Source organism: Pseudorca crassidens, chromosome 6 (genome assembly GCF_039906515.1).
Source record: "Pseudorca crassidens isolate mPseCra1 chromosome 6, mPseCra1.hap1, whole genome shotgun sequence".
Classification (NCBI taxonomy): Eukaryota; Metazoa; Chordata; class Mammalia; order Artiodactyla; family Delphinidae; genus Pseudorca; species Pseudorca crassidens.
In genome coordinates this window covers 7,373,489-7,394,375 of record NC_090301.1, presented here as the reverse complement: position 1 = coordinate 7,394,375, position 20,887 = coordinate 7,373,489, and the positions used below count along the sequence as shown (strand labels likewise).

General features: G+C 38.5%; 1 protein-coding gene across 9 annotated transcripts in view; it reads left to right on the top strand.

Annotated features, from left to right (window-relative positions):
* The window catches only part of GIGYF2 (GRB10 interacting GYF protein 2), a 126,393-nt gene that overhangs the window by 69,071 nt on the left and 36,435 nt on the right, over positions 1 to 20,887 (top strand). For all 9 annotated transcript variants that reach the window (XR_010944175.1, XM_067740200.1, XM_067740204.1 and 6 more), the window contains 10 exons: positions 930 to 1,109; positions 4,520 to 4,737; positions 4,830 to 4,992; positions 5,088 to 5,276; positions 8,277 to 8,473; positions 9,453 to 9,612; positions 14,906 to 15,072; positions 18,346 to 18,437; positions 19,498 to 19,605; positions 20,600 to 20,700. Coding sequence is in view for 8 of the 9 variants with exons in the window: in XM_067740200.1 (XP_067596301.1) it covers positions 930 to 1,109; positions 4,520 to 4,737; positions 4,830 to 4,992; positions 5,088 to 5,276; positions 8,277 to 8,473; positions 9,453 to 9,612; positions 14,906 to 15,072; positions 18,346 to 18,437; positions 19,498 to 19,605; positions 20,600 to 20,700 (1,575 nt within the window). In the remaining variant the exon portion in view is untranslated. The remainder of the gene's footprint in view (positions 1 to 929; positions 1,110 to 4,519; positions 4,738 to 4,829; positions 4,993 to 5,087; positions 5,277 to 8,276; positions 8,474 to 9,452; positions 9,613 to 14,905; positions 15,073 to 18,345; positions 18,438 to 19,497; positions 19,606 to 20,599; positions 20,701 to 20,887) is intronic.

Below are 20,887 nucleotides of genomic sequence, written 5' to 3'. Positions count from 1 at the left end.
GTATGTTTTGGATATTCAGCTACATACTTTAATGTGAGATTTTGGGTAATTTGTTGTGAATTGTAAGTGGTAGCACATGTGGTATGGTGACTGAAGAATTTGCACAGTTCAGAATTATCTTGTCCTTTGAAACCAGTTTAGTTTACTTGGCATAACAGGCTCTCTTTCACTGTTAATGTAACTCTTGAGTTGCATCAGGTTAGACATAGCTTAGCTTTGAATTCTGTTCCAGAGCAATTTGTTGTACGCCTGTAGTGTACTAGGTGCTAGAGTAAAGGAAAAGTAGAGTGCCTCCACACTCTGGTTTTGAGCTTACAGTCTGTTTTGGAATAAAAGAGAGGTTGAAGTTTACAGATATCCTATTTGGACAGAATCACCAGTAGAAGTTGATTAAATAAATTAAGTTGATTTAGTAAATCATGTAGTTAAAAATATTGTATGACTTAAAAACGGAAAAAAAGAAGTATATGCTGGTAAGGAAGGACTGCCAAGTGAAAACAGCGAGGGTACAAAACAACATATATAACAGCCTGAGGGTAGTGCTATGTGAGTGTGAATGAGAGATCTGTATATATATGCATAAGTATAGCCATGGTCAGTGTTTGGAAGGCTTTATAAGAAACTGTTGATGGTGGTTACTTCTGGGGAGCAAGACTCTGGGGGGCTCTTGTGTAGCGGGAAGGTTGATTCAGTTTTCATTTCATGGCCTTTTAAAAAATGCGCATATTATTTTGTTTAAAAAAATAATTTCCCAGTCTTAGAACATTCAGCTTTGAGAAATGTGTCTAATAATATACACATATATCCACAGTTATTTATACTGCCTGAACGTTGAAATGGACACCTTTGCAGAAAAGCTTGATTTGAGCAATCAAGTCTGTTCAGAATCCTTGCTGGCTGAGGCTTATGTTGACTCATTTTCTTTACAGGGAGACCAAATTTTGAGGAAGGTGGGCCAACATCAGTGGGAAGAAAGCATGAATTTATACGATCAGAAAGTGAAAATTGGCGTATTTTTAGAGAGGAACAGAATGGAGAAGATGAAGATGGAGGTTGGCGACTAGCTGGATCAAGGAGGGATGGAGAGAGGTGGCGACCTCACAGTCCTGGTAAGAATTCTGCTGAGTAAAAGCACACAGGGGCCGAAATAGTGAGGATTTGGTGGGAATTGTTAGGGATAAAGTGGAAAACATAAACCAGCAAAGAAAAACAAGAGGGGTCATGTTTATGTTGTCACACTCAGTCTTGCTCCCACAAAAATTTTTAACGTAAAATATTCCCCACAGCTATTTAATTGATTAAAGTCACTTTTATTTTTCTGGGGCAGTGTGGTTTAATGGGAAGCACCTGCCCTTAACTGCAAAAATGAGAGAGGGTTTCATTCAGTTTTCCTAAATTTTTGAATCTTTTTTCAGCATGCGTTTTTCTTAGGTGATAATTATATGCTTACTTAGGAATATGGGCTCCCCCTGAAGTGAGTTTTTTTCCTGCATAAGAGAGGATTTATTCTTTTTTTCTCTTTTTGTCCTAAAAATGTGATTTCTGCTCATTTGAAGAATAAACTTTAAACCCAGGTCAAAAACATAATCACAAGTTTATTCTTTTGTCCCTCTAACTTTAGAAAAAGGAGAGAGAATAGTCGTGATTAGTGGTTTTATAAGTTCTTCTGTTTGACTCTTAAGAATGCTTCAAACTGTTCTTCCCCGACATTAGATATGTTGGTAATTGAAGACACTGGTGCTTTGTGTCAAAGAACGTTCCCTACCCAAGTGTTGATTCTATGCCTCATGATCATCAGATGCCACTGTAGTTTAAATCTTGGGGTCATGCAGAACTGAAGCATACAAAGAGTGTGTACATGTCTTTTGAATTTCACATGCGTAACATTGTTTTATCTATTGGCTATATGCCAAGGAAGCTTACTTTAATAGAGGAAGTTATAATAATAATGTAAACTTTTTATTTATTTTTTAAAATTAAGTTATTAACAAACCATTAGTCTCCGTCTGAGTTAACATTATAACAGGCATTCAGGGTGCTTTGTGGCGCTCTGGGTAGGTGGAAACTTAGTGAAGTTAATCTTTGGATAGAGTTATAATGCTTTTACCCCAACTCCTCATTGGCTGCCTCTTGGGTGAGTTTTCTGTTGTTAGTGGGCATTGTTTGCATCACAGTTATTTAGGCAGTTCTCATCAGTCTGTGTCATGGGCAACCGTCTGTTACAGTTCTCTTCAAGGCATCACGGCATTTTGTGCTGAGCTTGCCTGTAAGCAGAAGGGTTTGTAGACTATGTTCCTAACAAGCATTCACTGAAACAATGGACGGGATCTGGGCTGAGCAAGAAGAAAAATTCCAGCTGATCAAAAACAAACAAGGTGAATGTTTTGGAAGATGAACAGTGTTTCTGAGCCCAAACGTCTGATGTTGATTCTGTTAAAGCGAGTTAAAAGTAAAACTTTAGTGTTATATTCTACCACTTACCCTCCTCACCCAAGAGCTTAGATTTTGGATATATATAGTAGTCCTTTTTTTTTTCCCCCATCTTTTCTAAATCTTTCTTTCCAGTATTTGACTTTTCATGTCAGTTTTGTCATCAACTTGACAATTTTCCAAAATTTTTATCCATATATTTTAAAAAGACAGTTTGGGGGACATAAAGATGCATGGGGGCTGAAAAAACACTGTAAATAGGCATTAAAAAAATACCATCTACTTTTTCAACCCAGCATATTAAAAATAAGTCTGATTATATCAGTTGTTATCAGTTACCCTTAACATTTTAGTTAATCCTTTATTAGGCTTTGATTAAAATTTTAAATATCATGATTTTGACTTATGAAAATAGTATCAAACTTTAGTTCTGATACAAGGTCTATAAAGCAGTGGTCTCAGTCTTAATAAACTAGAGATGTGCCTTATCTGCTAAATTTAGTTTCGTGAATAAAATTTTATTAACTATTTATGACAACAAAAATATTATGGTATATAGTTTTATTAAAGTATGGCTCACAGTTGGATATGTATGGAGTTGGGAGCATTAAGGACAGCTAAGCACCCACTCTGGGAGGTGAACTTAGGAAACTTAGTTAAGAGAGAAGAATGAGCCACATGCCTAGAAGGATAGATTTCTATCACAGTGCATACTTAGAAGTGAGAGTAGCAGACAGAGTACTCTGGAATTCAGCTTTTGATCATGAGTACTTCTTTGGGATAATGACTCTAGGTTAACATTTAGGCAGTCTGGGTATAAAATTCCTTCATTTTCATAGAAGATAGTAAATTGTGTTTTGTTGTTGTAAGTAAAGTGTGGGAAGTGGGAGAATAATGTTTTCTTACCTTTTGTAAGTGGCTTATAAGATGCTACCTGTATTTGGTGTTTTAACATTTTGCCCTTCGGATTGCTGGTTTTAGCAAATTGGGCCTCAGTAGTATAGTAACATTTAACTGTGACCTCATTTCTTTTGCTGTCTCCCACAGAGAAAGCAAAGATACAGGTTAAGACATGTGTCTCCTCTTAAGACTCTCTTAGGCTCAGGTTTGTCAGATTTTAACAAGAACCACCCCCCCCCCCCTTTTTTTTAGAGAGAGAAAATACCTTAACTTGTAGCTTTTGGTCTTAGGCATTCGTTTTTTGTTGGAAAGTAGATGTGCTACATAATATGCAAGGGTGGATTTAGGAATGTCCCTGGGGGTATTAAATTAAAACTCCCTAGGGAGAGTTAAGAGATGAGAGAAAAGGAAAAGGAGAGTAAGCATGTTATTGTGGAAAAAGCAGTAGAGGATGCAGAATTGGATTCTAGTTCTACTTTTCATTATGCACGTTACTTCTGCTGTCAGAGGTTTTGCTTCTTAAACTATAAAACTAGGATAGTGGGCCAAATATGACATGTCAGTGCTATAATTCCATGACTTTTTTTGGGAATCAGAATTACAAATGGGATCCTAGCGCTGTTAAGTGGACATGATGAGTTTGATATTATGAATTGACATAATATCATAGTATCCTGGATATTATTATATATTATCAAGGGAGCTGGTCTTATCCGTAAAGAATGATATTTTCATCAGAAGAAAGAAAATGCTTTAAGACTTGCCAAAGGGAAGGCATGGACCTCAGTATGGAAAGATATCCAGTGCCGTAAGTCTGGGCTAGGAGTGGGCCACGTGAGTGGCCTAGCAGCATTTCAGTCAGATATCTAGAGCTTATTAAAAGTATGTACTTTGCAGAGAACTGTGTTTTAAAAGTGATTTGTTTTAAATTTATCTTTAAAAGCTTTAGAGTATGTTGTGTGACTCAGTAGTTAATGATGATAACTACTGTTGTCACTTAGTGATGGCGTATCATATATAATACTGAGCTTTGAGCTTCGTTTCATTTGCCTTATTTTCTCTTTAGTAGATTGATCCATTTGAATTTGCCGTCAGTTGTAGTTTTCTCCTTTGTTTCCTATCTATGGTTTTCTTTCTCAAATACTGTCGTAAAACTTTTCTAAGGTTTGTGTCCTCCTCTTCATCCCAGATGGCCCTCGTTCTGCAGGCTGGCGGGAACACATGGAACGACGGCGAAGGTTTGAGTTTGACTTTCGAGATCGGGATGATGAACGGGGTTACCGAAGGGTGCGCTCTGGCAGTGGAAGCATAGATGATGACAGGGATAGCTTGCCTGAATGGTGCTTAGAGGATGCTGAAGAAGAAATGGGCACATTTGACTCATCTGGAGCATTCCTGTCTCTAAAGGTAAGAAATTTGTTTCAAATATTATGACAGGTACTGACCTTCTTCCAAATCCAAATATGCTGTTAATCTTTGGCTTAATTTTCTTGCTACAGAAAGTACAGAAAGAGCCTATCCCAGAAGAGCAGGAGATGGACTTCCGGCCTGTAGAAGAAGGGGAGGAATGCTCTGACTCTGAAGGTAGCCATAATGAAGAAGCCAAAGAACCCGATAAGACAAATAAGAAGGAAGGAGAAAAGACAGACAGAGTAGGAGTTGGTAAGGCTCATTTTTGTCCTTCACTTTAAAAAAAAAAAAAAAAATCAAACTAAAAGTTTCCTAAGTTGTTAATTTAAGATTATGTCATGTTACAGAAGCTAGTGAGGAAACCCCCCAAACCTCCACCTCATCTGCTAGACCAGGCACTCCTTCAGACCATCAGCCTCAGGAGGCACCACAGTTTGAGAGGAAAGAGGAACCCAAAACTGAGCAAATGGAAAAAGCTGAAGAAGAGAGTCGGACAGAAAATAGTCTATCAACCAAAGTACCCAGCAGGGGGGACGGTATGTATTTATGAGAGGCAACAAGCCAAACTTGGATTTTGCTGGGGCCAGTGATCACCGATAAGAGAGGCTTCTGTTTATGCCTCTCTGAACTGCTTCTAGTGGTAAATTATTGGAATAGATTATTTTACCAGTAAACCTTCTCAAACACTGCTTCCCCTGTGTATCTATCTCAGAATTCATCAAAACAGAGTTAGAAGCAGAAGTATCATTTCCTAGGGTGCTATGATATAGCCACCCTGGTATCAGTCAAACAAACTGAGTTTGGGATCCTCTGTGGTAGTTTGATTCCCATATCAGATTCCTTTTATGTAATGGCTATATGTGCATCCAGATGACACACCAGAATGCCATTGTTTCGAAAGAGGCCAAGATGAATCTGTGCAAGTCCATCACCTTTACTGGAGAATAAGCTTAAAGTGTATCCCCTTCTCCAATGTCATTATATTGATTTTAAGTTGCTCATATACCTTAGTAGGTAATATTAATGTTCATTCCCATGTTTCTTCTTGGACATAAAATGACAGTATAATGCCTGATATTGAAAGGTGAATTGATTTATTCATCATAAAAATTCACCCCCTTTAACATGGCCTAAGAGACCTTGCATGACCTGGCATCTGCCTCCCTCTGTACAGTTTCAGCACCATCTCTCTCTACTTTGTACTCTATTCACCAGCTTCACAGCCTGTTAGGTCCTGAAATGTGCCTTGTTCTCTTGCCTTTGTGCCTTAGCATATGCTTTTCTCTGTGCCTAAAACTCTCCCACCCCAAGTTCCCAAGCTAGGTTAGGTGTCTTCTCTTTCTTCTTAAACAACCAGCACTGTTTCTAACATAGCAATACAATATTATAAAGATCTGTTTATTCTCTTTTTTGCCCAATAAATACTATTTTGATAACTTGAACCAAGGATTTTTTGTTTTTCAGTTTTTTATGTCTATCATAAAGCTGAATGAATGAATTCAAGTATTTGAATCTCTACTGTATATACAAGGCACCATGGGACTTGTATGTTTTGAGACCTCTTTCATTTTTCAATTATGATGTGTCCCCCCACCCCCGCCCCAAATTACTTGTGGTTCATACTGTTAAATGTACATGCCTGGGGCCTTACTCCAGGAGATTTTAGGGTGGGGTCTAGACATGTATATTTTGGGAAAGCTGCATAGGTGGCATTAAAGATGGAAATTCTGGATTTATAGTCTCTGGGGGAAATAAAGCATGTGTATATCAGTAACCTAGGACGAAAAGTAATGATAGGAATTTATGATTGGCAGACTCCTGGAATGCTTCAGGAATCAGGTGTCTTTGAGCTTGTCTTGGAATAATAAGTAGAATTTGGAGGTAGGTGTAGCTGGATGAATTAGGAGAGGGCATTCCAGTACTAGGTAGCAGTGAAAGCTACAGTGAGGAAGTAGGACTGATCCAGGTATGGGCAGGGAATCAGCTCCTGTTTTTATTTACATGAATTATGAGGTGTGAAAAGGAGGCTGGTGGGAAACACGGTTGGAACATATACTTGACAGCTCTCTGTGTAGGGTAGGTTGTGATGACAGATGGGCTGCTCTGTGACCTGTTGGTGCCCTGAGCAGTCACTGTGGTGTAGGCAGTGCACTTGTAAAGGGAGGTAGTGGCAGATGAGATTTCAAAGTAGAAATTGGCAGGACATGGTTACTGTTGTATATCAGGGCAAAGAAGACGGAAGAGTCAAAGATGAGTGAGGTGCCTGAGAGGATTATGGTATCCTTAGCAGAAAAAGAGTGGAAGTTGAGGAGCACATTTGGGAGAGGAGAGAACAAATTCAGTTATGAACATTGAGTCTGAGGTGTTGATGAGAAATTAGATAGCGATGGCCAGAGAGCATTTCTGAGTGAGGGGACTGTAGCTCAATGGGAAGAGTTTAGGGCCAGAGAGAATGAAAATTTAAAAGATTACACTTGTTAGGGGTGAGACAAATTGGACTGAGAATAGAACATGGATATTTCCTACTTTCAGAGGGTAGATAGAGAAGCCAGAGAAAAATCTTCAGAGGCAAGAATAGAGTGCAGGAAAATGAAGGAAGGAGAATGTTCCAGTTTAGAATTGGGAAGATAATGTCAGACTAAGGCTAGGTGACGGGGACTAGGAGGAGCTGTTGGATTTGGGGACTTTGGGTCACTGCTTATCTTTGGGAGAGAAGCTTTTCTGGGGGCTTGGGAGTGCAAGTCACGTTGTAGCGTGTGGTTGGTGGTGAGGTAGAGACAGGTTGTATAGGCTGTCCTGTTAAGTTTGGCAAAGAAAGGATAGAGTGAGAGGAACAGGAATTTGCAGAAGCTATCTGTAATTGAACAAACAAGGTTTCAAAGGGGAAACTGCAACTGTATCTAATTACTTCCATCCCCCTTTCCTTCTTAAGAACCTTCATGCTGAGAGGTTAGAAATAGGAAGCAAGACACAACCTCTTTTGCAGTCTTTATTCTTATTGCAGAGAACCTCCTGCACTGTATGGGTAGACTCCGAGAGCTTTTTGTTATCCTACAAAAGGTGTTGCATTGAATTATGTTAATAATAACTTGAAATAGGTACTTAGTCAAAATAATTGCAGATATTTTTAACAAAGGGTTTTATGCTGAGATGTGGCATCTTCGAGGAGATTTGCAGTGCTGTTTAAATTGTCTTTCCTATTCAGAGACATGATGTAAGGAAGGGATTGGACTGATTCTGTTTGTTTTCAGGAGGTAGACCTATAACTATTGGGTAGATGCTCTAGTGATACAGGTTGGCACTGTAAAAGGCCTTTCTGGATACCTTTTAATCTTATTTGTTGTCATCCTATGCAGGTACTTCTGTCATTCTAGGGAAAAATACTACACTTCTCCATAAGAAGTAGCAGCAGTGTTCATGACACGGTTCACGTATCTGTTGAGCCCATTTAGTAAGCTGCCCGACTTGATAGTTATTTTTCATAAGAGTCTCTATATTTTAAAGGATTTTTATCTGTCTACATTTTTTTCCTCTAGAAATGGTTCCTGGTGTCCAGCAGCCCCTGTCACAGATTCCTTCAGATACAGCCTCTCCTCTTCTCATCCTTCCACCTCCTGTTCCCAATCCTAGTCCTGCCCTCCGGCCAGTTGAAACACCGGTCGTAGGTGCTCCTGGTATGGGCAGTGTTTCCACAGAGCCAGATGATGAAGAGGGTCTCAAACATTTGGAGCAGGTACAAATCACGTAATCCTTTTTTTTTCCCTCTCGAACTGCCATAAACATTGAAAAGCATTAAATGAATATTCAGAAATGGAATTTTTGTGCACTAGGTTTTGTGTACTGAAAATGTTTTTATGTCTAGTATTTATTTTTATGAGTAATTGTCTTTCAGATCATTTAATGCTTTTAAGTTTCTGCTGTGTAGAGTCATTATATCAGGTTATTTTTTGCTCTTCTGAGGTTGCCCTTAGCTGTTTGCTTTTCTTTTTTCTTTTTGGAAATTAATGGAATGCCAAAAATGGCGAATACAAGGCAGCTGTGGATAGACACTGTGTCTTCTATTTTTTGCCTGAAGTGTAACAGGGAAAATAGTTAAACTCTCAGGATATTACCATCGTATTCATGTCTCTAGAGTTCCCTAAGATTTTATATACTATTGTTTATATGTAAAGTAAATGATAACTTGCTTTCTACAAAAGAAATTCTTTTTTCTTCAGGGTGGAGTGGTTGGTGGCAGGAAATGTTGAAGAAAGGAAGAAAGGGAACAGTGTCTTAGTAAAACTTGTAAAAGATTTTATTTGTAATTGTTTTAATTGAACCTTTTGATCTGTTAATGCTCATGTTTTTTATAGGTTTAGTTTGTATAACTTAGGATTGTTTATTTGTCTAAATGGCACTCTTAAAGTGTGTTGATTAGAAGCTTGGGCTTTGATCCATACCAGCTTGTGTTTCAGTCTCATTTGGGTTTGCTTAATAATTTTGAGACCTTGAGCAAGACTTGACACCCTCTGAGCCTTAGTTTCCCCCTCTGTAAAATGGGGATAGTACCTATTTCATGGCATGTTGGACGAATTAAATTGTTGCCTGCTGCGTTATTTGTACAATGCCTCTCACAGATCAGGTAGTCCAAAAAAGGCAGACAATTTTTATATGTACAGGTATTAATTTAGCATCATTTGTTTCCACAATTCATTTTTTAATTTTTCCCTTAGCAAGCTGAGAAGATGGTGGCTTATCTACAAGACAGTGCACTAGATGATGAGAGACTGGCATCAAAACTGCAAGAGCACAGAGCTAAGGGAGTCTCAATTCCATTGATGCATGAAGCAATGCAGAAGTGGTATTACAAAGATCCTCAGGGAGAAATTCAAGGTAGGTTGTTCCATTCTACTTTATGTACAGAAGTATGCCATTACCTCCAGATTCTGTAGGATGGTAATTATTTAACGTTAATTTGTATACTAGTAGAACAAAAGTCAGTGCTACCGGCTTTCTTCATATATAGAAGGCTTGTTTATAGGTTCCCTCCATCGTACTTTACAGTTTCAGTGATGGGAGGGAGTCTAGTGAAAACAATTTGAATACAAGGCAGAATGTGATGACTAATATGATAGGGTTGTAAACAGTATGCTTAAGACATCCTCATTTCTGGCATGTCAGGTATTAACTAGGCAGTTGAGTTTCGTACATTCACTGTATTTCAGTCTCCCAACCATAAAAAAAGATGATGGCAGCCATCTTGGAAAACATTGGTTGAATGTTTCACTGAAGTGGAGTTGATATCATAAATGATGAAGAACTATGTAAAATATCTGAAAAAAGAGTACCATATTATAAACTGATTGCTTAAAATATGTGTATGGTGCATGTTAGATTAGAATGGAGAGAGAATGCTGTGAAGGACATTTGGTTGATTTTTCATTTCTGCTTTTGAAGTTTTTGCTTATAACCTGAAATTCGTTGTTCACTCTGTTAGTGTCAGTTTCATGATAATGTTTTACCAAGTACAGCCTGTGACCTCTCTCTAACATCATTATTCTCTTTCTATCCTCGGTCCCCCTACCCTGCTTTATTCTTCTTCATAGCATCTGTCACTACCTGGCACTGTATATATTTGTTCATGATCTCTTCACATGCCTGTAGAATCTGTTGTAATTAAAACATATACAGGTGTGTGTTTTAATTTAATTTACTCTGAGATAATTATAGCTTCACAAGCAGTTGTAAGAAATAATAGAGATTCCATGTACCCTTTACCCAGTTTCCTCCAGTGGTAACCTCTGACAAAACTGTAAAACAATACTACATCCAGGATATTTTGTTTTTTTTAAAATTTTATTTATTTTTGGCTGTGTTGGGTCCCCATTGCTGCACGCGGGCCCTCTCCAGTTGTGGCAAGCGGGGGCCACTGCTTGTCATGGTGCCTGGGCCTCTTATTGCAGTGACCTCTCTCATTGTGGAGCACGGGCTCCAGGCACGCGGGCCTCAGCAGTTGTGGCACACAGGCTCAGTAGTTGTGGCTCACGGGCTCAGTAGTTGTGGCTCACGGGCTCTAGAGCGCAGGCTCAGCAGTTGTGGCGCACAGGCCCAGCTGCTCTGCGGTATGTGGGATCCTCCCGGACCAGGGCTTGAACCCGTGTCCCCTGCATTGGCAGGCAGTTTCCCAACCACTGCACCACCAGGGAAGCCCTAGGATATTGACATATTGATACAGTCAAGATTCAGAACAGACTCTGAACAGTCTTTAACAGAGCAAAAGTTTTAAATTTTGATGAAATGCAATTGATCAGTTTTTTTCTTTTATGGATTGTGCTTTGGGTGTTAAGAACTCTTTGCTGAGCTTCACATCCCAAAGGTTTTTTTCCCCAAAAAATGTATAGCTTTATGTTTTACACTTAAGTTGGTGTTCCATTTTGAGTTAATTTTTATATAAGGTATGGCACTTAGGTCAAGGTTTATTTTTTTTGCCTATGGATGTCCAGTTGTTCTGGGACCTTTTGTTGAAAAGTCTGTCTTTCCTCTCCTGAATTGTTTTTATACTTTTGTCAAAGTTTAGTTGAGCATATTTGTGTTGGTCGATTTCTGGGTTCGTTATTCTTTTTTTTTTTTTTTTTTGTGGCCATGCTGCACGGCTTATGGGATCTTAGTTCTCTGACCAGGGATTGCACCCATGCCCCACTGCAGTGGAAGCGCAGAGCCCTAACCACTGGACTGCCAGGAAATTCCCTGGGTTCTTTATTTGATCGTTGTGTCTGTCCCCCCAGCCAATACTATGTACTCTTGGTTACTATAGCTATAGAGTAAGTCCTGAAATTGGGTAGACTGGTTCCTCTTATCAAAAGAGCATTTAGTTTTTCTAATTTGCTTTTCCATATAAATTTTTGAATAATCCTGTCTATATTTACCAAAAATCTTGCAGAAATTTTAATAGGGATTATGTTAAACCTCTATATCATTTTGTTTTAATGTATTTTATTTTTGGCTGCGTTGGGTCTTTGTTGGTGCGTGCAGGCTTTTTTCTAGTCGTGGTGAGTGTGGGCTACTCTTCGTTGCAGTGCACAGGCTTCTCATTGCGGTGGCTTCTTGTGTTGCGGAGCATGGGCTCTCGGCGCGCAGGCTCAGTAGTGTGGCACACGGGCTTAGTTGCTCTGTGGCATGTGGGATCTTCCCGGACTAGGGCTCGAACCCGTGTTGCCTGCATTGGCAGGTGGATTCTTAACCACTGCGCCACCAGGGAAGGAAGCCCCCTCTATATAATTTTGAAGAGAATTGACATCTTTACCATGTTGAATCTTCCCATCCATGAACATAGTATGTCTCTCAGTTTATTTAGATCTTTGATTTCTTTCATTAGCACTGTGGTTTTCAGCATAGATTCTGTACATGTTTTGATGAATGTATACCTAAGTATATGATTTTTTTGAGCAATAGTATATATTATATTTCAGTATCTGTTCACTGCTACTATATAGAATTGAGTTTTAGATGTTTGTCTATTCTGACATTGCTGAGCTCACTTATTAGTTCTAGGAGTTGTTTCATTAGAGTCCATAGGCTTTTCTGTGTAGACATTATTATTGTCATCTGCAAATAGGGACAGTTTTCTTTTTTCATTTCCAATATGTATGCCTCTTATTTCCTTTTGTTGCCTTACTGTGTGTTCCAACACTGTGTTGAATAAGAGGGGTGAGAGCTGACATACTTGCTTTGTTTATCCTACTTTCCTATCTTAGGGGAAACTTTAATAATAATTAAGTGGTAATGTTAGCTGTTGAGTTTTTGTAGGTACTGTTTATCAAGTTAAGGAAGTAACCTTTATTTTGAGAGCTTTTACCATGATCTGATATTGGATTTTGTCAAATGCCTTTTCAGCCTCTGTTGATATGATCATGTGATTTTTCTTTAACCAGTTAAATATGGTAGATTACATTGACTAGTTTTTGAATTTTGAACCAGTTGCATCCTTGGAATAAACTCCATTTGGTCATGCTGTGTAATTCTTTTTATATATTGCTGAATCTTAGTACTATGTTGTTAAGGATTTTTGTGTCTCTGTTCCTAAAGGATATTTTGTAGTTTGGGGGGTTTTTTTTTTTGGTATTCTCATTGTCTGGTTTTGGTATCAGGGTAATATTAGTTTCATAAAATGAACTGTCACTTATTTCCTCCCCTTCTATTTTATGGAAAAGATTGTTTAGAATTGGTGTTAATTCTGTGTGTGTGTGTATGTGTGTGTGTGTGGTTCTTTTAAATAGTTTGTACCTCTTACTTACCCCTATATTGCCCCTCTCCCCTTCCTTCTTCCCACTGGTAACCACTAATTTGTTCTTTATGTCTGTGAGTCTGTTTCTTTGTGGTTATATTTACTAGTTGTATTTTTTAGATTCCACATGTAAGCGATATCACACAGTATTTGTCTTTCTTTAATTTATTTCACCAGTCCATCCACGTTGTTGCAAATGGCAAAATTTCATTCTTTTTTTTATGGCTGAGTAGCATTCCATTATATATGTATATACCACATTGTCTTTATCCGTTTATTCTAAGTGTTGATGGACACTTAGATTGCTTCTATATCTTGGCGATTGTACATAATGCTTCTGTAAACATAGGGGAGTGTGTTTCAAATTAGTGTTTTTGTTTTGTTTTGTTTTGTTGATGTATATACCCAGGAATGGAATTGCTAGGTTACATGGTACTTCTATTTTTAGTTTTTTGAGAAACATCCATACTTTTTTCACAGTATGTTAATTCTTTAAATGTTTGGTATAATTCTCCAGGTATTTTGCTATCTTTGGAGTGTTCTGTAAATGTCAGTTAGATCTTATTGGTTGATGTGGTGTTGAATTCTGTAGTCTTTCTGATTATGTCTAGTTGTTCTATCAGTTGTTCTCGTTGAATTCTTCAACTTGTGGATCTGTTCTGTGTCTCTTTTCAGCTATCAGATTTTGCTTCACATATTTTGCAGTTTTGTTGTTTGGTGCATGCATTTTGGTGGATTGACCCTTTATTATTATATAATGTCCCTCTCTGTCTCTGGTAATTTTCTTTGCTCTGAAGCCTACTTTATTAAATACTAATATAACCACTTCAGCTTTCTTTTGATTAATGTTTGTTGGATATATCTTTTTCTATCCTTTCATTTTATACCTGCCTATATTGTTATATTTTAAGTGACTTTCTTGTAGATAGCCTGTAATTGGGTCATGTTTTCAATTGTATTTATTGGGCCATGTTTCTTGTTGCTCACTTCTTCAGCTCCAAATTTGGGAAGTGTGAGGTAAAATGAAAACCCAGGGAATTCACCACCAGCTGGTTCCTCAGGCTCCAAGGCCTCTAGTCAGTCTGCTGCCTTCTCTCTACCTTTAGGAGTCTTTTTGTTTGTTTGTTTTGTATGTAATGTCCAGGGTTTTTAGTTGTATTTGGCAGGAGGAGCAGGGAGAAGTACATCTACTCCACCTTCCCAGAGGTGGAAGTTCCAGGGCTTGGTTTTGTTTACTGCTGTATCTTCCTGCCTGGACCTGTGTGACTGGTGTTCAGTAAATAGCTGCTGAATCAATGGTTATTGATAGTGAGTTTGTTAATTTTATGTATAAAATACTCGGTTATTTCTTATTGTAAAACATCTAGAGATTGTTAGGTTTTTTTTTTCCCTTACCAAGGCCAGATTTAGTCTTACCTAGATAAATAAGTTATGATTTTTCTTAATTTAATTCATTATTGTTTATATTTTGCCTAACCTCCAGTAGACTCTAACAGAAAATGAAAATTAGAGAAGAGGATATTCAACCCTTCATATTTATTTCTCTGTGCTACAAAGTCTAACAAACACTAACTCTTTTTAGTGTTATGCTTTTCTGACAAAAGAACTTTAGAGATTGAGTGAGTTGGAGACAATTATGCTCCTTAAAATAATTAAAACACTGCTGAGAAATTGGGATGTGTAGACATAGGCTTATTTCTAAATTGTTTCTATAGTATTTTATTAGTTTGAGTCCTGTTCACCACATTTTGTGATAAATTAAGATGTTATACAAGATATTTGATAGGTGCCACCTGAAACAGATCGTTACCTCTGGGTGAGGAGCAGACCCCGGAAATACATTTTTCCTCTTGAGCTAGAAAGGATTCTTACTGCCTTTCTGTTTAATTAATGCTGTTGTAGGTCCCTTCAATAATCAGGAGATGGCGGAATGGTTTCAGGCGGGCTATTTCACTATGTCTTTGTTGGTGAAGAGAGCATGTGATGAAAGCTTCCAACCTCTTGGTGATATCATGAAAATGTGGGGAAGGGTTCCTTTCTCTCCTGGACCAGCTCCCCCTCCTCATATGGTAAGTACCTTATGCTTCACCCAGAACACATAGTGGACACAGAAGCACTTGCTCCTCTTTGTAAACAGATGTTACATCTAATGAAGAAGAAACTAGTTCCTTGAAAGTAATTAACTGAAATGGCAATGGGAAGTCTGAGTCAGAGACTACATACCTAGCTATAATGATCTTTTCAAAACTCAAATACCTGTGTACCTGTGTCTGTCCTTCTCTCTCTCTCTCTCTCTCTCTCTCTCTCTCTCTCTGTCTCGCGCGCATGCGCGCACACACACAAACACTCTCCCTCCCTCCCTCCCTCCCTCCCTCCCTCCCTCCCTCTCTCTCTCTCTCTCTCTCTCTCTTTCTCTCTTTCTCTCTTTCCTCTTTCTCTCTCAAGAAACAGAATCCTGCAGTAGCTTTCCATCAGGTGTTGAAAGGAGAACATCTTATCCTAGCCTCCCTACCAGGTCATGCATGTTCTGGCTCCTTACCTTTCTAAGTTCATTCCAGAGCTTTGACCTTTATCTGCTGTGCTTCAACACAATTGACTTAGAGTTTCTTGTTGCCTCTAGTTAGAATGCACATTCTCCTCTCCATTTATTTGCCTCTTGCTTTCTGACTTCCGGAGTTCTTAAATTTGAGTTTTGCCTTAAAGCAAATGTTGCTAATATAAAATTCCATTGCTTCAGAATATTTTGAAGACTTTTATTTTTTTAACATTCGTTACTGATATTTTAACTAAAAATTAGATCATAACGTAACCCTCCTAGTATGCTGACCCTGGAGTGCTTTTGAAGGGGAAGTCTTTTTCTGCAGCTGCTCCTGGGCCTCTCCCTGTTTAGTTCCTTTGGGGGGCTTTGGATCTGTGCCTCTCTTTTGCTTCTCCAGGTTGGAGTGTCTGGTTGCTGGCCATAGTCAAAAGTGGCCATAGTCAAAAGTGGCCATAGTCACAAACCTTTAGTGTGAACACTGGATTTCTACAGTAATATCCATTGATTTACTCACCAATTATATATTGAAGATCTGTGCCAGGGCTGTGTTAGGTTCTTATGTGATGAAGATGAATAAGTCAGTCACAACATCTGTAGCCAAGAGTGTTCGTAAGTGAGAACAATGGCTATCAAACTTCTGATCACAGCCCATAGGGAAAAAAAAAAGATTTTTATGTCACTACTCTGTACACTTATTAATGTGCAGGTATATCTGAAACACGTTTCACAAAACATTTGGTGCCATGTACGTATTTTCTTTCCGTTTCTTTTCTTTTTTTCCCAATATGTAAATGTTGATCTTGACCTAGTAATTGATTTCACAATCCAGTAATTGATTTTACAATCCACTGATGAGTTGAGACCTCCTATAGTTTGGAGAGCAATGAAAATTCCTAGGTGAGGGGAATTATTCCTGGCATTTCTGTTGTAAATCCAAAGAAAAATTGTATTGTGTATTACTGTATATAAATTGTATTTTTACCACCTACTCAGAAATTGGGATGGGTTTTTATCTTGCATGTTTCAGCGCTGAAAGCTCATCACTTGGAGCTTGGCATGCTTGCTCTAATCCATTTCTTGACTTCCAATTATAGGGGCTGAGCCTCAGTCAGACCCACTTAAGGGGAAAATCCATGGGAAGCTCTGCTTCCTGTCAGGTATTGCCTTTGCCCTTAAGTTAATTTTAGACTAACCTAGTGTAGCTTCTATCCATGAATATTTAATAAGAAAGAAAAAGTCCTTTAATTTCAGATGTACCTCACCCCAAGTAAATCATATATCAAATGTTTTTTTCCAAACTATAATCAGTGTGTAATAAGGATATAAACTGTTAACTAATGATTTGTCTAAATTTAGTCTATGTCATCCTTATGCTTTTATTTCTACTATCTTTACTTCACTTTTCATTTTTTTTCCACTATTAGCTTTCCAAAATTTAAATTCCAGCCGTGTTATTTGACATATAAGCTAAAAAACAGGGTTTTACTGCAGCTTACTTAAAATTTTTTTTTTTTTTTTGGCTGTGTTGGGTCTTAGCTGCAGTGTGCGGGACTGCAGTGAAGCACGTGGGCTTCTGTCTAGTTGTTGCGGGCTCCAGGGCACGTGGGCTCTGTAGTTTGTGGAACGCGGGCTCTCTCGTTGAGGCGCGTGAGCTCAGTAGTTGTGGCGTGCGGGCTTAGTTGCTCCGCGGCATGTGGGATCTTCCCCGACCAGGGATCGAACCCACGTCCCCTGCATTGGAAGGGAGATTCTTTACCACTGGACCACCAGGGGAGTCCCAACTACAGCTTATTTTTAAACTCATCGTGTATTAATAGCAATAGAAACACCTAATTTTTGGATAGAGTGTTAAACAGTTTTCAGAGCTCTTTTATGTTCCATTTAATTTTACATTTCTCATCCCCTTTAAGAAGAAATACTAAGAAGACATACTTATACACTACCTCCCTGTAATTGTTATGTGTCATTATAAAATCCTACCATAAGATTTAATTTTTTTTTTTTTAATTTTTTTTCATAAGATTTAATTTTACTCCTTTCTGTTTTGTCCTACTTCTCTAATTTCTCCATAATCTCCAAATTTATAAATCACTTTTAAGATTGGGAGAATTATACATTTATTTAGTTACAGTAATAACTCTGGAGTACAGTACAACATTCAGCTTCAAGGGCAGGAGGGGAGAACAGCAGCTAAATAAGGAACCTTTCTCACCTTAGGGAATCTCTTATAATGCTGACACCACCTTCTTCCACTAGATGGCACTAGTTTCTAAAGATGCCTGATGTTTTTTTTTTTTTTAATGAATTTATTTATTTATTTATGGCTGAGCTGGGTCCCCGTTGCTGTGTGCGGGCCCTCTCCAGTTGCGGCGAGTGGGGGCCACGCCCCGTTGCGGTGCGCAGGCCTCTCACTGCGGTGGCCCCTCTTGATGCGGAGCACGGCTCCAGGCACGCAGGCTTCAGCAGTTGTGGCACATGGGCTCAGTAGTTGTGGCTCTCAGGCTCTAGAGCTCAGGCTCAGCAGTTGTGACGCACAGACCCAGTTGCTCTGCGGCATGCGGGATCCTCTCAGACCAGGGCTCGAACCTGCGTCCCCTGCATTGGCAGGCAGATCCTCAACCACTGTGCCTCCAGGGAAGCCCTGATTTTTTTTTTTAATATGTGTTTTGGGTTTGGGGTGTAAAGGTGGGGCGGGATGTGAAGGTCTAGGATTCATTTTCCTTTCAGATATAAGTACTAAATTGCTTTTAGGCTCTTTCAGTTTATTCAGTGGTATTTCTTTCCTTCACCCCTTTACTCCCAGGGAGAGTTGGACCAGGAACGACTGACCAGGCAGCAGGAACTCACAGCCTTATACCAGATGCAGCACCTCCAGTATCAGCAGTTCTTAATACAGTAAGAGCAGTAATGCGGTTGGGTGCACTGCAGCACCAAAAGGGCCTTTAGATATAATCTGCTCCCAAATTTCACCGTTTACAGCAGAAAACTTAATAGGATACTTCAGTCTTCAAATCCAGCTAGTGGCATGTTACCATTATACATTCTAAGTTTGGTCTTACCTTGTTTCTTAAATACCAGAATTTTGTAGAAGATGACACATAACTATAATTTTGCAAGATCTTTAGCTTCTAAAGCAAGAATCAACAAACATTTTAAGAACTAAGTCTTCTAAATGGCTCAGCTTTGAATGCTGCAGAGAAAAGACAGATGAGGGGGCAGGAAAGAAGTAAAAGTTTATACTATTAGTAGTGGTATGGAATGATGGTAGTCACTTAGGTGTGGGTCCCTTTCATAGAAGAAGTAAGATTTGGTATCATCTGGTGCAGAGGTTGGCAAACTGGCTGGCTACCTGTTTTCATAAGCAGAGTTTTATTGGAACAGAGTCATACCCATTTGTTTGTGTATTATCTATGGCCACTTTTGCACTACAGAGGCAGAATTGAGTAGTTGTGAATGTCCTGCAAAGCCCAAAATATTTACTGTCTGGCTCTTTACAGAAAAAAAATTGTCCACCTCTGATCTAGTGAAAAAAAATCTTACCTAAAATTTTCCAAGCTGAAACGTATAAATTTGAGGATTTTTATACAAGTGATTTTATTTTTGCAAAGAGTTCTTCATGTGGAAATAGCTGTTAGTTTGAATCTGTTTTATTTCTCACTTGTTTTCTAATAAAAGGTTACTGTCATCTTAAGGGAACTTTCCAGTTTTGGGCATTTCATTAATTTTTTTTTTTCCTGTTCTCTTTCCACTCAGAAGCATGCCATCTATTAGTTCAGTTCTTTCTAGAATAAAGTACAGAACTGTTTGTGTGACTATTATGAAGAATTGTAAAAATATATTTGATAGCTATTTCTAATGGTGTTTTTGTTGGGGGGGCCTGAACTTTGCTTTTAATATCTCAGTAAAGTGAACTAAATGTGGATAGACAGGTTATACTGTGTTTTACTTTTTGAAGACAACAATATGCACAAGTTCTGGCTCAACAACAGAAAGCAGCACTGTCTTCCCAGCAGCAGCAACAGTTGGCACTTCTTCTCCAACAGTTCCAGGCACTAAAGATGAGGTTGGTGGTCGTTTCCATGATGTGTCACATTGTGTGTGTATGTTTTAAAGAAAGAGAGGAAAGGAAATTTTTTGTGTGTTGTGTGTAAAAATAGAATATAGGTTTTAAAAATAATAATAAGTAAAGCATTTATTTGGTCTTTTTACTCAGAGGATAAATTTTGAATAATAACCAAAGAATACTAAGAGCGCTTGAAAAGCAGCGTAGGCTCATGGAATCAGCAACAACAAAAAAATGTAGTCGAGAAGTTTAATCTCATTTTTACCTGTGATGTCTCAAGAAAGATATTAATGCCACACAGGGTTATAATTTTCCAGACCCAAAAGCCATTAAGGTAGGTCTAAGGAAAACGAAATTATGCTAAAAGTCTTAAACTCCTGCTGTTTCAAGTTAACATTCAGGGTAGTATGTGTTGTGTCTCCTACAAGGAGATGGGCAAGGTGGTAGGTCTCCTGCACGCCTCCTGCAGAGGTGTCCGTCACTGCTGTTAAAAACTTTACTGTCCACTTTAACCAGACCCTTTTATATTTCTCTTTTGAGCCATAACCCATTCTGCAGGTAGGCAGGTTAGGTGTTCAGGTCTCCATTTTAAAGATGGGCAAACTGGGACTCAGAGTGGCTTGGTTGGACATAATACACAGAACACTTCAGAGACAGAATTAAAATGCAGACCTTTTGACTTAAGGTCTGTGAGTTTTTTCATGATAACATGATGCCTCTGTGACTCTCGTTGAGATATTCTGGATTTTTTAAAGACAGTACGCATATCCATTATTTGGAAATCAAAATTAGCTAATACCTCGAGGGTCCAGAGGTGTGATTACCTTGCCTCTATCCTTTTTCCTTCCCTAAATGTTTTGGTAGTGTTATGTTTTAGTTAAAACAATGAAGTTTTCTGGCCAAATAACCTCAGAAACCTACAAATAATCTGGAAATACCTCTTTATTTTCGTGGATGACAAGAACAAGTTAATTTTCTAATTTCCCTTTTGCAGAATATCTGATCAGAACGTCATTCCCTCAGTAACTAGGTCTGTGTCAGTGCCAGATACTGGTTCTATCTGGGAACTCCAGCCAACAGCCTCACAGCCTACAGGTAAAACCTTAGATTGGCCTTTAGTATAGCTTCAAGGATTTAGACTCGTATAACTTATAATTCCGTTTTTTTAAAAGCATATCAGTTTTTCGACGTGTTTTGTATTGGATATTAATAAAAAGTGAGTTTTTTGTTTTGTTTTGAAAATAGCTGTTAAGGAGTTGCTAGAAATTACTTAGTAGGTAGA